The following is an 18,193-nucleotide window of genomic DNA, read 5'->3' as shown; positions in this document are numbered from 1 at the left end:
GTAAAAAAAACACAAAAATGTCAAAGTGTCAAAGTGTCAACAACCACAGAGACATGCAAGTGAAGCGGTGTTTTCATCTAGGTTCTGGAGATCTTTGAGCATATATTTGAAACGACAGTGTAGTCACACATCTGTGCATGTTTGCAATGTGATAAGTACAAATGTGTAGGCACCACAGAGACACGCAAGCGAGAACAGCGAATTCTAGGTTCTAGAGATCCTTTTGAGTTTATAGTTAAAACGACTGAAGTGACACATCTTTGCATGTTCACAGTGTGATAACTTTGCGTTGGCGTAAAAAAACACAAGCAAAGCCCACAAAATGTCAAAGTGTCAACAACTACAAAGACATACATGTACAAGTTAAGCAGTGTATCCATCTAGGTTCTGGAGATCTTTGAGCATATAGTTGAAACAACTGTGGTGACACATCTATGCATGTTTGCAGTGTGATAACTTTGCGTTGATGTAAAAAAAAACACAAAATGTCAAAGTGTCAAAGTGTCAACAACCACAGAGACATGCAAGTGAAGCGGTGTTTTCATCTAGGTTCTGGAGATCTTTGAGCATATATTTGAAACGACACTGTAGTCACACATCTGTGCATGTTTGCAGTGAGATAAGTACACATACAAAGACCAAAAAAAATGTCAAAGTGTATGAGTGTAAAAACAACCACTTGTTGACATTGCAGCAGTGTGTTCAAGTGATAAACTGAAAACCATCCATAACTGTTTGTTTACAAAGATCACCGAATCATGTAGCACTAACCGTCCAAACTCCAAGTACGACAGATGTCCGTGGTAGAAGGCCGGCTTCTTCGCATTCCAGCTGGTAACATTTGTGACGAACCGCTCCTAATGTGAGAGAAAAAACAGTAATTTAATTACAAGAACACACAATAAACTTGTACAGCAAGCACATGGCTATTTTCTATATTTGTATTTGTATCTGTATCTGTATACTGGTATAACCGCCCTTTGGCATAACACATACACCAGCTTCTGTATCTGTATCTGTATAGCCTGTATAACCGCCCTTCGGTATAACACACCAGCTTCGGTATCTGTCACAGTGCGTATCGGTATAACTGCCCTTCCGCGTAACACATTGGTTGTTTTGAGTATGCTGTTGTTTGTTGAGTTTCTACAGGGCTTCAACTTCTCATACTGAACTGCCAATACTGTCTTAACTGCAAGGACGGTCTCATTACCCTGGGAAAGGGTACCGATTGACCAGGATTCAGGTGAATATTGTTATGACAATTCTGCAACAGCTCCTTTCCTTGGTGCTGAAAATCGTACTGTTGTTACATTCCGTTACATTCCAAGCCATCAAATCAACCAACCGTAAGTCTATAAAAGACTTGCAATCAATATACCCTAATATTCACATAGTTTTTCAGCTTCCTGCAGCTTGTATCCATCCTGATTTTGATTACTTCCCTGCTGGTACCTATGCACATTAATGTTTGTTAGTTATTTTGAGTTTGCTGTTTGCTGAGGGCTATTTTAATCCCTGTAGTAGGTGTGTTGACTTGTATATACTACACGGAGCACTGGGAGGACCTAATGCCAATGACTGACCCTGGTGCTGGAGGTTTACACTGTCCAGGCAGCTGAGGTTAGAAGAAGTAACTGATGCACTGCACAGAAGAGAATCAGACCCAAAGAAAATAACTCAACAACAGACCTGAGTCAGCTTACAAATGTGCCCTATTTGGCAGAGACTGTGACAGTCATTCGCGTATAGGACTGTTCAGCCATAGCCGTAGGGCTGATATTAATTAGGATTTTACCCGATGATGGTAAATATTGACCAACGGAGGCCATATACTGTATATAGTAGGTGTAATGTAATATGCCATTTTACATTTGAAAAATATTTGCTAAAAAGATGCATGATGTAATTATGTAATCTCACCAAACTTCTGTTACTGTCATTGTAAGAAATAAACATGGGTTCACTCAAACAAACTTAATGTTGAGGAGTTATGGCAACAAAAGGTGTAGGTCCCATGTTTAAGGAAAGCCACACCTTGAGCACATTAAAGATCCCACTGCACTTAAAGAAACAAGCAGGGGTCCTTCTCTGTGTGAGAGGTTTATTTTATTCACATTTATTTTTCGAAGATTGGGCAAAAAGTTATAAAACTCATCTCAGCCCTCTCCTCACTCATAAAGAAAACAATAAAAAAAAGTAATAATAATAAGAAGAAGAAATGACAAAGGTACATAATGAGCTGGTGTACAAATCAAAATCAATCAACTAAATCAAACAAAACGTCCTGTCTGCAAAATTAAGTTGAAAACCACGTCAAATATTTTACAGTTGTTGACAAACGACAATGCGGGGTTACCCCTGAGAATGGTTGAACATAAGGTGTTGTCGGTGACGTTGTTTATGTCAAATGGCAGGATGTTAGTTAAAGGTGATAACATGTCAATATGTTCGTCAGTGTACAGTGGGCAGTGAGAGGTTCAAACCTTACTTACTACATCCTATAGCCACTGTTATGTCAACCTTTTACAAATGCAGTAGATCTTCATTAAACAAACACAAAAATGATGTTCCTCTCTTTTAATGATATATCATCATTCAAAGCTGCCTATGTAAATACGCAATAATTTCTACCGCGGCTTGTTTTCATAACCCCCAGCATTTTAATCACCATAATATTTCCTTGCCGCGCTTGACATATTCACACTTTCAACGGGGACCAGGTGTGGTGTACTGATAGCGTTCCTTCCCTTTCAATACCTCCTCCAGCACACTCGGTGCTTTTTAAGTCAACCGTAAAACTTGGGACTTTGGTTTCCAGCCGGCCATGTTTTATGCTGGGTTCCCAGACCGTGACATTGCTTGGTAGTTATACCCACCTCCTGGGGCTATTTGGAATGACTTTCAGACCAGATAGTTCCGTTTGTAGCTGGTCCCGCGCTGTAACTTATCTTCTCTAGTGTGGCTACTGTCAATTGGGGAGGGATAATAGCACACATTTCCTCCAAAAAGCTCTTAGACGGGCGGCGATGTGTTATTTTTTCCTGAAGTAAAGTGGCAATTTTTCTACACAGGGCTCTGGCTGGCTTTAAATCCTTATCTGTGCGCTCAGCTTGGGTCTGGATCTGAGGGTATTTTTTGGAGTAAAAATTGAATTTCTCTTTTTTGTTCTGCAATGCCAAATAAAACACCTTTTGTGAAGAATTTGTAGGTGTGTCGGTGAAGGTTAGACATCCATCCAAGTGATAAAATACTGTACACCAAAAAGCAGTTACTCGAGCAACTGGATATGATTTTGGAAGTTCCAAACTGGATTTGATTTCCCAAAATCATATCCATTTGCTTGAGTAACAATTTACTTGTAACTTGTAGATGTACTTAGTGAAAAAATACTGTGATGCGCACAAATGTACTTACATGTAGAAAAAAAACAATGAAAATTGTTGAAAAAGTATTTTGTTGTACATACTACTAACTAAGCGCATTTGTACTAATAATCATTAAATTAAGATTTATTAGTCTGTATTGTACACAGAAAACACAATAACCTAACAGCCACATCATTCACGCATACAAGAGGCGTAAAATCCATCCATCTATACTTTTGTGGCACAAAAGGTGCAAGTCTATAGAAAATAGGGCATTTCAGGGTCAGAGAGTAAGCAGACATATTGTACCTTATGGCACTTTTCAGGAAAATGCAATGTATTCAGCCCTCCAATGCTTATTATGTTTGTGAAGCCATGCGGCACAAGGTAGGAGGAAGGGCAAGAAATCTTCCTGTAGCTGTCGGTTTGACTGTACGTGTTCACGTGTATTGATTAATGAGTGCTGGCAGGGGACCAGCGGATGAGTGTCAGTTTTGAGCGCAAATAAAGAATGACTGTATGCGACACAGGTACAGTCTGGCAAATTTGTCATCCGGCAACTTTACAAAATCCTACAATGTAGATGACTTCAGGAGTGCCGAATCAATATGGCGCATTGAACAATGCCGGGAAGCGACTTTTCAGATGTCACATTGGCGCATTGATTTCAGTTAAAATTCAATGAGTAAATGGAAACAAAAACATTAAGAAGGCAACTCCCTTGACAAATTATAGCACACAATTTTACTTGTGTGCTAGGGAGCTACAATTCATCTTTATATCTACATGAATTGAACAGAACTGGATTCTTGCCATATGCTTCACCACCACTTACAAGTAAGGCTGACCACTGTACATTGTCCATTTGCAGCCAAAAGTTAAATTGACCACCATTATACCTAAAGGACATGCCCTTGACACATGTACCAATCCGAATGAATCAATGTCCCTATTCTTCTAAGAGTCCGTTTTAAAGATCTCCTTTGTGTTCCAAAATGCCCACACAAATAGCTGAACACTTTACTACATCAGGGAGGTCTGTGGTTGCTTGGCTGGAGAGGTCAAAGAAAAGGTCTTGCCTCTGTGTTTCTGTCGAGTCTCAAACCAACCCATCAATGTTTTGGCTTTAGTTTCCCCCCCTTGAGTGGATAGAAACACCTACAAGATTCAGTAGATCGCTGGCTGGATTGATTTAAGGATGGTCTCTGATGGTGAACCAGGCCAGAAAGCCTGACCCTTCTCCACATTAGATTGTTAGCGGTGAACAAATTATATCGATTTCAGGCATCGATACTCCCTCCCACGTCTTACCCCCCTGGCAATGTCAGATACGTTTGAATGTGTACACAATGGAATGACTGCAGCACATGAATAGACAGTAAGTTATCGACTGAACATCAGAACGTCGGTAAACATTACATGAATCATGTCCCACCTGGCAGGTTTTGATCTTCTTTCTACCTCTCTTAGGTAAAACATTTTCTATTTTGATCAAATCCTTTTGTGCCCAAGAAATTTACCGTACCACAACTAAACTGTCTTAGACCTGCAACAGAAAGAAGATAGTCACAGAATAGTCACAGAAAATCAATGTGCTGATTTTAAAAGCTTGTAAAGCATATTCCAAATTGACGATTTGGAAATGGCCCCTTTCCTTAGTGCTGAAACTGTTGTTGCAGTTAATTTGCCTGCTATCAAATCAACCAAAAGGTGTAACAGAAAGAAGGCACAATGACAATTCCACAACAGCTCCTTTCCTTGGTGCTGAAAACCTAACTATTGTTACATGGCATGCTATCAAATCAACCAACCCTATTTCAAAGTCTATATATAAAAGACTAGTACTTGCAATCAAAATACCCTAATATTCACAAAGTTTTCAAGTTTCCTGCAGCTTGTATCCATCCTGTTCTGAATCAGGTTCTAATGCTTCCCTACTGAACAGTCTGATACCTAACTATATTTAAATCTTTGGCCCTTACATCATTGATCATTTTGGATATCAAATATTACTCGGAAGGAGTTGAACAGGAACAATCCCGAATGTCTGTCCGATCCCTGTTACCATGCTATCACAGAGGACTGTGCAACACATAGCCAATCAGAGCTCTCGTTAATATTCTACATGAATATTCAAATGTAAGCGGTCTGCTCTTAACTGGCACCACTATTTGACAGAAAAGCCATCAAAGAAGTAAACCAGACGTAGAATAGTATAAATATTCAGACCAGGATATGCTATCACAGAGGACCGTGCAACAGGAGCTCTCATTGACATTCTATGCGAATATTCAAATACTAATTGATATACTAGTACCACAATTTGGCAGAAAAGCTATCAAAGATGTAAACCAGACCTAGAATAGTATGAATATTTATATTAGCCTATATGTATTTTAAGCCAATGTCTAACAAAGCATGTGGAGAAAGGGGCCTGAAAATTCAAATACTAATCGATCTTCTCTTAATTAACTGGTACCGCTATTTGGCAGAAAAGCCATCAAAGAAGTAAACCAGACCTAGAATTGTATGAATATTAATGTACCAGGCTGTATGTATTTTAAGCCAATGTCTAACCAAAACATGTGAGGAAAGGGGCCTGAAAATTCAAATACTAATCGATCTTCTCTTAATTAACTGGTATCGCTATTCAGCAGAAAAGCTATCAAAGATGTAAACCAGACCTAGAATAGTATGAATATTTATATTAGCCTATATGTATTTTAAGCCAATGTCTAACAAAGCATGTGGAGAAAGGGGCCTGAAAATTCAAATACTAATCGATCTTCTCTTAATTAACTGGTACCGCTATTTGGCAGAAAAGCCATCAAAGAAGTAAACCAGACCAAGAACTGTATGAATATTTATATACCAGGCTATGTATTTTAAGCCCTGTCTAACCAAAATAAGTGCGTAATTCAGACAGAAAAGATTGTCTCGTAAGAGGATTATCTTGATCTCTTTACCCAGGGGATGAAGTTAAGCTCCGAGAAATGACCTTATCTGGCCAAGTGCACCAAGGATTATCTCCTTCCTTGTAGCATGAAGCAGCAAAACGAATCTGTCCAAGTTTAACGGCAGTTTATTCATAAAAAAACAGCCTCGCAGCCTGTAAATAAACATGCTGAATAACACTGATTTTTTACAGTTGATTGTCTGGCAAATACAAATTAACATTACAAACAATATACAAACACAGGGGGCAGCAGAACGAATCTTTCCAAGTTTAACAGCAGTTTAACAGTAGTTTATTCATAAAAACCAGCCTCGCAGCCTGTACAAAACATGCTGAATAGCACTGATTTTTTACAATTGATTGTCTGGCAAATACAAATTAACACTAGAAAGGCCAATATTTGCTTTGGAGCAAATATAGCGATGGGTTCACCACATTTTACCACATGGCAGGGAAAGAATGAGAAACACAAGGGAAAACAATGCTTTACATTGATATAACTATAGTATGAAGTAACATACAACTAAGACTACAACAGTTGGATAGCTATTCCCTACATTATTGGTTAGGATTGCATAATGCAAACTGTTGATTTTCAAGATAAAAAGAAGCGTTCATAGCCCGCATTCCAATGCTGGAGCAGGAAAGCTTAAAATACCTACCAAAACACTTGAATACAGACATACTGTCAGTATGGCATGGCTCTGTGCAGGTGTGAATGAAGTTAAGCCAGTTAAATCCCAACAGCCAATCAGCAAGGAGAATAGAGGAAAGCTGCATGCCTATTGGTTGATGCCTTGCATGCCATTGTGATGACTCATGTCCAAATGTGGTAAACACTGCACACTTACACAGTAATACATTAGCTATTACACAGCCAAAAAACTCAAATAAAACCATTCTAAAAGCCTGTATCACAATAATTTAAAAAACGCCTAGGGGTATTTGCCCACTGTACCTCCATACCAAATTTCAGGACCTTAGGCCCTAAAATGAAGAAGCTGAATCCATTTAAAGATATGGCAGGAGGAGAAGGAGGAGGAGGAGAAGAAGAAGAAGAAACATCAGAAAAAGCAATATGGTTTCACCACACCACTTCGTGGTGTGGTGAACCCATAATTACAATATATATACAAACACAGGAACAAAAACATTACAAAAAGTCTCACATGGGCACTGAAGTAAAGACCAGAGAGTCCTAAGAGTCTTACTGTGAAGACTCGTTGTACAGACATATTGCCCTGTGTAAGAAAGAGTTTTTCAGTCTTTTGGTACGGGCTGCTGATACTGTATACGTAAGTGCTGTTCCATGTCTTAAGGTCCTCCCAGTGGCCGTTGTCCTGGCCGGTGGAACCAGGTCATGGAGGGGATGACCATTGTCCAGCATGTTCTTAAGTAGCTTCACTGCCACCACAAGTTAGGGCTGCTCACTATCTATGTATGACACCTTGAAAATATAAAACTTGGAATGTCTCCATATGGATACTAGTACTGTACCTAAATAAAATTATTTTCAAGTGTATCTGTCCAAGTTATGGCTGCTTACCATGTCTAAGGTATGAAAATATAAAACTTGGAATGTCTCCATATGGGTACTATACCTAAATAAAACTATACTCAAGTGTATCATTTTAACTGTGGTGTCTACTTATTCTTATATAACTCACCAAAGTTGTATTCCCGACTCGAATATAAACTTTCATTGTCTCTCCACAACTACAATCTAGAGAAGCTCTTTTGTGAAGCCACGGTGTTATAACTACCGGTATCTTTTCAAGAATTCAGCAAAAAGTAAATTGAACAGTCATTTTCACACCGTGCGTGCATGGACAAACTATCATTATGGCGTCTCCAGGGAACTAATTATAAAGCAAACACGTCAGAAGCTTTAAGCCAAAACTTGGAGAGTAACTTCAAATCAATAATATATTTTCGGTGTATTATTGATAAGGATGTTGACTCTCAGGCACCCTAGGTAGAATTCTATACTAGGACTTATTCACTCACACAGACTTTCTAGAATGTGCAAAATTGTGATCTACTTTTCTTTTTATCTCTCTAGTGTAACTTGAATATGAATGGCAAACACTGAGGCATCAAAACTATAACTTGCGTCGATGAAGGTTAGACATCATGGTAATAAGATATGTCAAAAACAGTTACTCAAGCAACTGGATGTGATTTTGGAAATGGCCAGACGTTTCAGCTAGTATCCACTAGCTTTCGCCAGTGACCGCTTATGCTAGTTTTATACCTTCCAAAATATTTTAGTAGAACAACAACATTTTACAAAACTGAGAGACATAGAGTCTCCTTTAATGATGTACAAGTACAACAAAACTGCCCTGTATTGTAATCTCTCCGTCTAATGCACATTAAAACATATCTGAATATTTCATAGGCGGCATGTTCCACAAAAACTCTTTCCAGGCTAAACATTAAATCACGACTTTTACTACAAGCTCTGCTGGCCTTCTGGCGTCTTAAAAAACTGCCAAGTAGGCAGGCATTTATCAACTTGCATTAATATTTATAGGTTACTTTAGGCAAACATTCACTCTTGGTCCCTTTGTGGACATCAAAGTTTCTTATAAATCCCGTCTGCTGTATGTCATCTTTATGGTTGACTCTGCCACACATCCATTCTCCGAGTCCATGCATAAATTTGCCGGGCTCCCAGAGTGTAACTCATGTGCGATGTGTACATGTACTTGAGAGTTAGATGAAGGTGATACAGGATGAAAAGAGGGCAGGGCAGGCAATTTTGGAGGTTAAGTGCACAAGCAGCAGTAATAACAGGTCAGAAGGTGCCTGTTTCTCTTTTTTCCAGGTATTTCTGCAGCCAGAAGAGCAGATCTAGAGTAATGGTCACCAATGGGAAACCATTTTACTTCACAAGATTTTTTTTCACCAGGCTTTTAAAAGTACCTCACTGAAAATGAGCTGTAGGTTTGGACTCTTGAACTGAGTAGAAAATGAGAGGCAGTAGAAGAGCAATCTACAATGTATGAAATGACAAAGTGTAAAAAAATGTAAATGTAGAAGGCCAGCTGGAGTCAAGTCTAACTTTTTTTTTTCAGAGTAACCTCTACAACTAATACTAACTTGAGATTCATGAAATGGTTCCAGACTACAACTTTATGGTCCTAAAGCAGTGACCATATCATAATAATATATTCTTCAACTTCCATGGCTCCTAAGTAAAGGAGACAAAAATATTGTATACAAAGAAGTGACGAGCTGGCATATTTTGAAACAAAACTTGTAACAATAGACCAGAATGTCAAACAGCAAAAATATGAAAATACATACACAAAAAAATCCATAATGATGACTTTGGAATGTACATGTACATGTAGTGTGTCAACCTCCCTCTGATTCTGAACGAATAAAAGAATAAAAATAATGATTGAGCAGATAAAAGAATAAGTTTGACTTTCAAATGTGACATTGCAGCACTGCAAAATGCACAAATCAATACTGACTAGCACTGAACATGAACCAAGGGTTATATAATGGTACTCGGACTGATCTTTAATAATCACTGTGAGAGAACTGTAACATGACGTTGAAGCACGCTTGTCGATCCTTTGACCCCCGCTCACGGAGCACGCAAACTTCTAATGGCTCCTACATGTAATCATGTCTTCAGGGAAGGATCTCTGTTTAGCATCTAAATTGCACCTGTCTGGGCGAGTATTCTCCCAGCTACGGAGACCAATTAACCCCCGAATTCCCTGCCTTTGCTCGCGAGTCGGCTTGAAAGGAAAGTCGAGAAACGATTACGCGGACCGAGGAAAGTCGTGTCACCTAATTGCTTGGTAAGGAGTTTTTAGGGGGGCGGGTGAACGAGTGGTTAATGTGTCTTAATGTGGGGGGATTGCTGACTTTTCAGTTAAGGCGTCACCATTAGGTCTCCGTATCAAAGTTTCATGTCAGGAGGAGGAAGAGGTATTTGCTGGCTTTAAAGTTTGCAGTGAGCACAAGAAGTCACGAACTTCATTTGTGATGTTGACATTGCAATGAGAATTCAGTGAGCCTACATTCTTAGTAAAACGACAGTAAATATTCAAGATCCAAAGATATATTGTACAAGGAACCCTTTTGAGTTACCTGAAACATAACCGAAATCATATCCAGCTGCTTGAGTAACTGTTTTTTGGCAACCCTTGAGTTGTTCGGATGAGGTACATGTACATGTAAATACCACTGTGACACCCCCAGCAAGCCATTTGTCATTCGCAGAGAGGCTTGACACATCAGGACCTGTCTGTCTAAACATTTGTGACCTTGACATTGGAATGAAAACTCAGTGAGCCAAAAACGACAGTAAATATTCTAGATCCAAAGAAATATTGTACAAGGCACCCTTTCAAGTTACTGTACTTGAAACATAACCAAAATCACATCCAGCTGTTTGAGTAACTGTTTTTTTTTGGCAAACCCTTGAGTTGTTCGGATGAGGTACATGTACATGTAAATACCACTGTGACACCCCCAGCAAGCCATTTGTCATTTGCAGAGAGGCTTGACAGTTCAGGACCTCAGTCTGTCTAGTGCCCAGAGCAATAGACACCACCAACCTGGGCTATAGCCAGCACCTGTTTTTCCAACAATTGCAGGAACTTTGTGGGGTGTGACGGAAAAATGTCTAAACCAATCGGTCAACCTTGACCGACAAAATTGATAAAAATCTTTCGTTGGTAAAAATCTAAAACATCCTAATAAGGACCAACAACAACCACTACTAACTCCATAATTGGCCTCTCAAATTGTAGAAAATTGCGTTTTTAAAGGCTTGAAAATAAAAAATTTGCCCATAGACCCCCTAGATTGTAAGCACTCTCCCCCTAGGTTCAATCATGAACTAGGCTGACAGGAAAAAAAATTGAGCTGGCTATAGCTAGAGCCCTGTAACCAACTGTACCGCTCCCACCCCATCTTGTAGCCAGGAGGGGTCCAGTGTGGCATTGCTTCTCCAGTACCCTGATGCCCATCATCATTAGACGTGTATGTTTTTTTGCAGGGAAAACCATGTGACAACTCTGAATCTAAATCTTGAAATGAGCAAGACCTGGTTTTATTCGCAGTTATCACTTTGATATCATACATATCATTCACTCTCCAAGCCTACAAGGAGACAACTTTTTGAGTTTGATCTCCAATTCAACCTTCCTGTCACAGTTACACCAGTTCCCTACCTGTTCAACTACAGATTCTCTTAGTTACTGACAAAAAGTAGTGGCTGCTACTTGAAATGTTTGACATGACCAACTCTACAACCGCTCCCACCCCATCTCCTAGCCAACTTACATGTAGGGTCCTCCAAGGATCGCCTCTCATTACCCCATAAATGAAGTACCTGATGATTGCCCTAAATAATTCACGGCCTAACTTTGGCAGCGGAAGCGGACAGGTATCGTCAGGTCCACCCTCTATCTCTGTCAGCGACCACGTAACTTTGACGATACCATTACAGCATGCAAAATACCTGGTTGCCCCAGGCAACCAAATTTTTCTTGGGGCAACCTATTTTTGAACGCTACCTGAATTTTAAGAATGCCCCCCCCCCTCCCCCAAAATCATGCCAACTTGGCTTGCACCACTGTATGCAGCAGATGCTTTTTAATTTTAGGTATTAATGGCTATCACTATATAGGCTTATATATGTAACATTACTTTATTTGAGGAAAGTATATATAGTAACTTACAGGTGGGGCAACCTAAAATTCTGATGGGCAACCTAATTTTTGCGTCCTGGGTAGTGATGCATACCGGTTCACTGGACTTGGATCCGGACTTGTAAGAATGTTTAGGTTCAAGTCCAAAAAAACCTAAAAGTCAAGAACCGAGTCCGGACTTATTACCATAAAAGACCATTTCACATACCCCTTTTTTTTCCAAACCACCTAAAACCTTCCGTACATTGTAAAATCTTTGCTGCAAAATGAAGGAAACATTGCCATTGGGCATCGTCAAGTACTGGCCTCCATGTTATGTGGTCAAAGTTTCACCCAGACAACATTGCAAGGTTGCCAACATGCAATATTGTATATGCCATGGGTTTAGGTCCGGACTTACAAGTCCGGAACTGAACCTAAACCTCTGGACTTGAATCCGGACCCGAACCTAAAATTGGGTTTAGGTATGCATCACTAGTCCTGGGCAACCTGGTTCAAAAAAGTATTTTGTACACTACCATTACTAATTAAAAGCGTGGCATCTCTTCTCCGCGAGCCTGATGTCCTTCAGACTGGCATGTTATTTGCAGGGGAAAAGAGTCGCAGAACACTTTGTCTTAGTCAACGGTAATCTGCCAGACGCGGAGTTTGCTGTCGCGGTTCATAAAATGATAATGTCGCGCCGGCTTTACCGTTATTTATCAGTGAGAGGATCTCGCTGGGAATGTACAATGTAGCTCCTATCGTTCCTCTGCTTAATGGAAAATACAGGTAGCCCTGGTGACTGTGGATTAGGAATCTTACTAGCGTGCTCGGTCTAACTTATTGCATTCCGGAATGAACTTAAATCATCATGCATTTTTCATAACACACGGGTAGATTCAGGGTCTGTGCTTATATTGCAATTCTGAAGCCCATTAATTTTTCTGTAAGTCTTAGAGTTCATCAAACTGTGCTTTGAGAGAATCTGACATCCTTACTGTAAGCTTCTGAATACCAGACTTCTAGAAAATATGGTGTAAAAATAAGGCCTTCTAAGGCTTTTAGATTGTGGTCATATTGCAATTCTGAAGCCTATTAATTTTTTGAAAGTCTTAGAGTTAATCAAACCGTTCTCTGAGAGAATCTGAGCTTAAGAGACATCCTTACTGTAAGCTTTCTGAATACCAGACTTCTAGGAAATATGGCATTCCACATTTGTAACTAAAGGCTTTTTAGATAGTGCTTACATGTATATTGCAATTATCAAACTGTGCTTGGAGAGAACTTGAGCTGATGAGACATCCTTACTGTAAGCTTAAATCTGAATACCAAACTTCTAGGACATGTGATGTGAAAATAGGGCATTCTAAGGCTTTTAGAGGGTTGAAATTATAGTTAAACAGTCACAGATAAAGACTGACTGACTGCAGAAAGTTGCAGTTCTGTACCTGAACGTAACCACGAGTAAAGGATGAGAATGAGAATATGTGAAATTGTACCCACCTGGTCCTGTATTGACATGATGGGTGAGTTTCTTGTTGTGTTCAGGTAAATCACGGTGTAGCCGTTGCGCTGACACAGGTCATTAACTTACTGTATAAAATTGGTGACTGTGACACAATACACATGTATACAGTTTGTACACTGTATGTGAATTGTACCTTCTTGGTCTTGTATTGACATGATAGGAGAGTTTCTTGTGATGTTGAGATGAATCACGTTGTAGCCTACTGGTACATACAGTAAACTACCGTTCCATAAGGCTAATCTACCCAATACAAGAGTGTGTATAGCATGGGACTATGTGGCATTGCACCCACCTGGTCCTGTATTGACATGATAGGGGAGTTTCTCGTTGTGTTCAGGTGAATCACACTGTAGCCGTTGCGCTGACAGAGGTCATAGTATTACTTACTGTATAAAATTGGTGACTGTGACACAATATACATGTACATGTATTCAGTTTAAAAATTGTATGTGAAATTGTACCCACCTGGTCCTGTATTGACATGATGGGTGAGTTTCTCGTTGTGTTCAGGTGAATCACGTTGTAGCCGTTGCGCTGACACAAGTCGTACGCGAGTCCGACAAACGATGTGCTCGCCGTCTTTGGCACTCTGTTGTAGATGACGATCTGGTCGTTTGACTTGGCGAGGTCTTCGTCACTTCTCCTGAACTGGGGGACCTGGAGGGAGTGCAGCTGCATGGTGGCCAGTACATGTTCTGTTGGGAGAGATAAAGCAATAAGGGATTTAGAAACTTTGTAGTTTACAATGTGTACTTAGTGTTAACTTAAAAGTGATAGTGATTGTGGCCAGCACTTCCTGTGGGGATACAAATGGTAGACGATTTAGAAACTTTGTGTCGTTGAAAATTTAATCCTTGACGTGTACTAATGGTCAGTCAAAGGACTAGGTAGGCAGGTGGATTTAGTTTAACATTGTACTACAGTATGATTACTGACAACACAAATGAACTTCCATTGTGATTTTACAAACTTTATAGTTTACCAATGGTCCATGCACACATTGACAGTACACTACATTGCACATGTATACAATTTATGGTACATGTAAAGTGTAACAATATGTGTTAGTGACTTTGGCCAGCACTTACAACTTTGTAGTGTACCATGGACAGTATACTTTAATAGGTCTGACTATAAATACAGTATGTTCAACTTAGTGATGTCAATTGCCAAGTGGCTAGGCTTAAGCCAACACACACAGGAACAAGACTCAAGAGGTCATGGGTTCCATCCTGGCTAGACGTTACATCCTTGGGAAAGGCGATCTCACACGACCACGCGACTTTCCTCACTCCACCCAGGTGTAAATCGGTACCTGGATTCACGACAAATCCCTTTACTCTGACGTCAACAGAGTGATAGTTTATTGGTGTTAGTAGGAAAGGTCTTGGCCAAAGGAACTTTCGTGATTAGATTTTGGGAAAAACCTGCATCAAGAAATTAAACTCTTAAGGATTTGCTGTGGTGAATTTCAAGGTTCTGAACTGATACAGTGATAGATTTGCAAGTCTTTACCTGCTATATACCTTACACATGATAGTATATGGTATCAACCTAATATGTGACGTTAGAAAATTGTACATAATGCTTTAATAAACGTTTCAGTATAGAAACCACTTGTTTAGAAAAATACCTGGACATTCACAATGCTAGAAGATGATTCCTCAAGAAGTAAGAAACGTGAGTCGTAACAAAGACCTAGCATGTTGATTTACCTCAAAGCATTGTGAGTATACAGAGCCTAATCTCAAGTACATTGTAGAGTGATGGTTAGAATTCACTCTAACTTAGGCAAGAAAGAACTACACAATCTACTATCCGTTTAACTTTAGCAGACTTCTTTGCAAGCATAATAGTACACATAACATCGATCATGGTCTAATTTATGCCAAAGATACAGACAGATCAAGTAGATGGTGCTTTCTATCCTCAGGCAGTTTTTATGCACAGTAATCCAAACACATGTAGCTAAACTAGCTTTGTACGGCAAAAATGACTGTAATCGTTTGATAAAACACCTTCCCTGGAATGTTTTCCCCCACAATCATGGGCATGAATATGCCTCAAACGGCGGCAATTGCCAAAAATGTGTCGTAAAGCGAGAAAATTACGCAATCTATCAGATGAAGAGAACACCTTTTTTGCCTTATCTGAACAGGGCAGGCTTGGAAACTGGCTGCTTCTCAACAAGTGCAGAGGAAGTACAATGATTTTTGCTGCCATTTTCCTGCTGTGCTAATTAGAGTCAGCAAAGATCATCAGTTTTTTTTTTTCAGAGGAAAATGCTGCTACAGTGAATCTAGTCAGAAATGTTCAAAGGCTGGTTTTCTTCACAGTTATCCCTTCAACGTTAATAATCATACAAGAAAAATTCCAAAGACTCTTCCACCATACCATTTACTGGTACTCTCATCGCCTGCAAGGAGACTATTTTGCGTCCAATTCAATCTTCCTGTCAGTCTACTGCAGTGAGTTCCCTACCTATTCAACTACAGATTCTGTTAGTCACTGATAAAAGTAGTGGCCAATGGCTGAAATGTCTGACAATTTTCAACATCTATCCAATTGCTTGAGTAACTACATGTATTCCTTGTATACTACCCCAACCCCCCACTTCCAATGTATTCAAAAAATATGTATTCAAAGGGAAAGGACATGTACAACAGGTCCTCTGCAAACGAAGGTTAGGTAATAAAGTTAAAAAGTAGTGGCTGCTACTTGAAACGTCTGATAGTTTTCAACCAGTTGTTTGAGTAACTACCGGTATTCCTTGAGTAGTTCACCCTCAATTCCTATGACTCCAATATATTCAAATGGAAAGGAAAACAACTCCTCCGCCAACAAAGGTAAGGTTTAATATACAATGTATATACTTACATGAAAGGTAAGGTTTAATAATATAAAGACATGTAGTAACTTAAAGTAGTTTTCTTTTTCAATAAAAGTTTCCTTTGTGTTCGCCTGTGTCACCATCCATGAGACGCTGGGATCATCGCCAGTGCAGGGCCTGAAGAAAAGTAGTCCATCATTCGCACTCATCTTGTCAACCAAATGCGATGTGAAAATACTGCCGCGATAAACGCGCACAGGAGACCGACTTGCTATCAGATCCCTAACCAGACGACGTGTAAAATAAATCTGCTCCAAATTTGCCCCAGGCGTTACTTCGGCTTTCAGAAACTTTGCGAGAAGTGTGATACAGATTGTGAATAAGCCTTAGTCTGGCTATATGATATTTGCCAATTGAAAAATGGCATCGAGAAGGGATGGAGAGATATAATAAGTGCCAAAAAATCTATATTTTCTTATCCTTGGGTCACGAAAGGTGTTGTTGTAGATTGTTATATGGATAAACATAGAACCTTATTTAAGGCAGCAATATCTGCTAGATTCAATATATCCCCATGGTGGCTGAGCTAAAGACCAAATTGTGCATCAAATGGCTTTTCTATGGGATATGAGAGCATTTCTGGACTAATAGGGCTATTTCTAAATTTTCATTCAATTTAGAGCAAATTGAAGAAAAAAACTTTTCACTTTTGTTCCTTTAAATTTTCATCTAATATAAAGTTGACAGAAACTTTGTGGTAAACTAAAGATAATTAGTGACATACTTGAAACTTAAATAACTGATGTCTCAAGTTCTAGCATCCAAGCCTTTGCAATTACTTTCAGACGTTCAGATTTTAAAAAATCAGACACTGTCCCAATTTATAGTGTGAACATTCTTCAGATGAAATTTTGCACTTCTACATGTATATGCATTATTATATTTCTTCACTTTCTAAATTCAAAGCCTTTGTGATTACTTTCTGTAGTTAAGTTTTAAAAAATCAGTCTCCCAATTTTCAGTGTAATCATGTAGTTCTACACGTCAGATGAAATTTCTGTATTTCTACATTGTATAATGCCTTCTTACTGATTAATCCCTTCACTTTCTTTTCTCCATTTGAGAATTCAAAGCCTTTGAGATTACTTTTAGTAAGTTAAGATTTAAAAAAAATCATAGACACTCTGACTCCCAATTTTCAGTATGAACATGACATAGTTCTAACTTTTACAGATTTTATGGTAGTTAAGTTTTTTTTTTAAGTAATACGATCTCCCAATTTTAGTATGTCCTTCAGATAAAATTCCGCATTTCTACATGTATATGCAAACTATCCATCACTCTCTTCTCTCCATTTGAAAATTCACATCAGGGGCAGAGTCAATGATACACACAGACAGTAAATTCAACATGTAATTTCATGAGACAACATCCCCCTGGTCTCACACGAGTCGGGATGTCTGCGCGATAATAAAAAATGTTACCCTTGATGAATCGTGGAAGCACAGGGCGCGCCCCTTTCTCGGTAAAGATTCCCTATCATTCCCTTACGGAATTTCACTTCCTCACTGTGACTCCAATCCAACGCGTGGGAACGTCACTCGCGTAGGAAGAATTCCTTGCGGGTGCTCGATTCTTAGCACTATGGAAAATCCATTTCCACCACTTTCCGTAGGACCTGAGCCAACTAGGATGGTGCCAGCCAGAGTGCTGCTGGCATTTGGAGTAATACCCGAACGTTAGGTGTCAGACTGTGCGAAAAACCTTAAATCTTGTCTGGAAGAACTTTTCCATCTCCTAAAGACGTTAATGGGAGATGAGGAGATAAGACTAGGATGAGCTACTTAA

At 39.4% G+C, this 18,193-nt stretch overlaps 1 protein-coding gene across 3 annotated transcripts in view; it reads right to left on the bottom strand.

Moving 5' to 3' along the window:
- Positions 1–18,193, bottom strand: part of LOC109484703 (heparan sulfate 2-O-sulfotransferase 1-like) — a 96,265-nt gene that overhangs the window by 48,139 nt on the left and 29,933 nt on the right. For all 3 annotated transcript variants that reach the window (XM_019788054.1, XM_019788056.1, XM_019788057.1), the window contains exons 2-3: positions 13,981–14,210; positions 772–857 (exon numbers count right to left, since the gene is read on the bottom strand). In XM_019788054.1, coding sequence (XP_019643613.1) covers positions 772–857; positions 13,981–14,210 — 316 coding nt within the window. The remainder of the gene's footprint in view (positions 1–771; positions 858–13,980; positions 14,211–18,193) is intronic.

This window comes from Branchiostoma belcheri, unplaced genomic scaffold (assembly GCF_001625305.1).
Source record: "Branchiostoma belcheri isolate BF01 breed outbred unplaced genomic scaffold, Haploidv18h27 scaffold7, whole genome shotgun sequence".
Lineage (NCBI taxonomy): Eukaryota > Metazoa > Chordata > Leptocardii > Amphioxiformes > Branchiostomatidae > Branchiostoma > Branchiostoma belcheri.
Note: the sequence above shows the minus strand (reverse complement) of the source record. Positions and strands in the feature narration are given on the sequence as shown.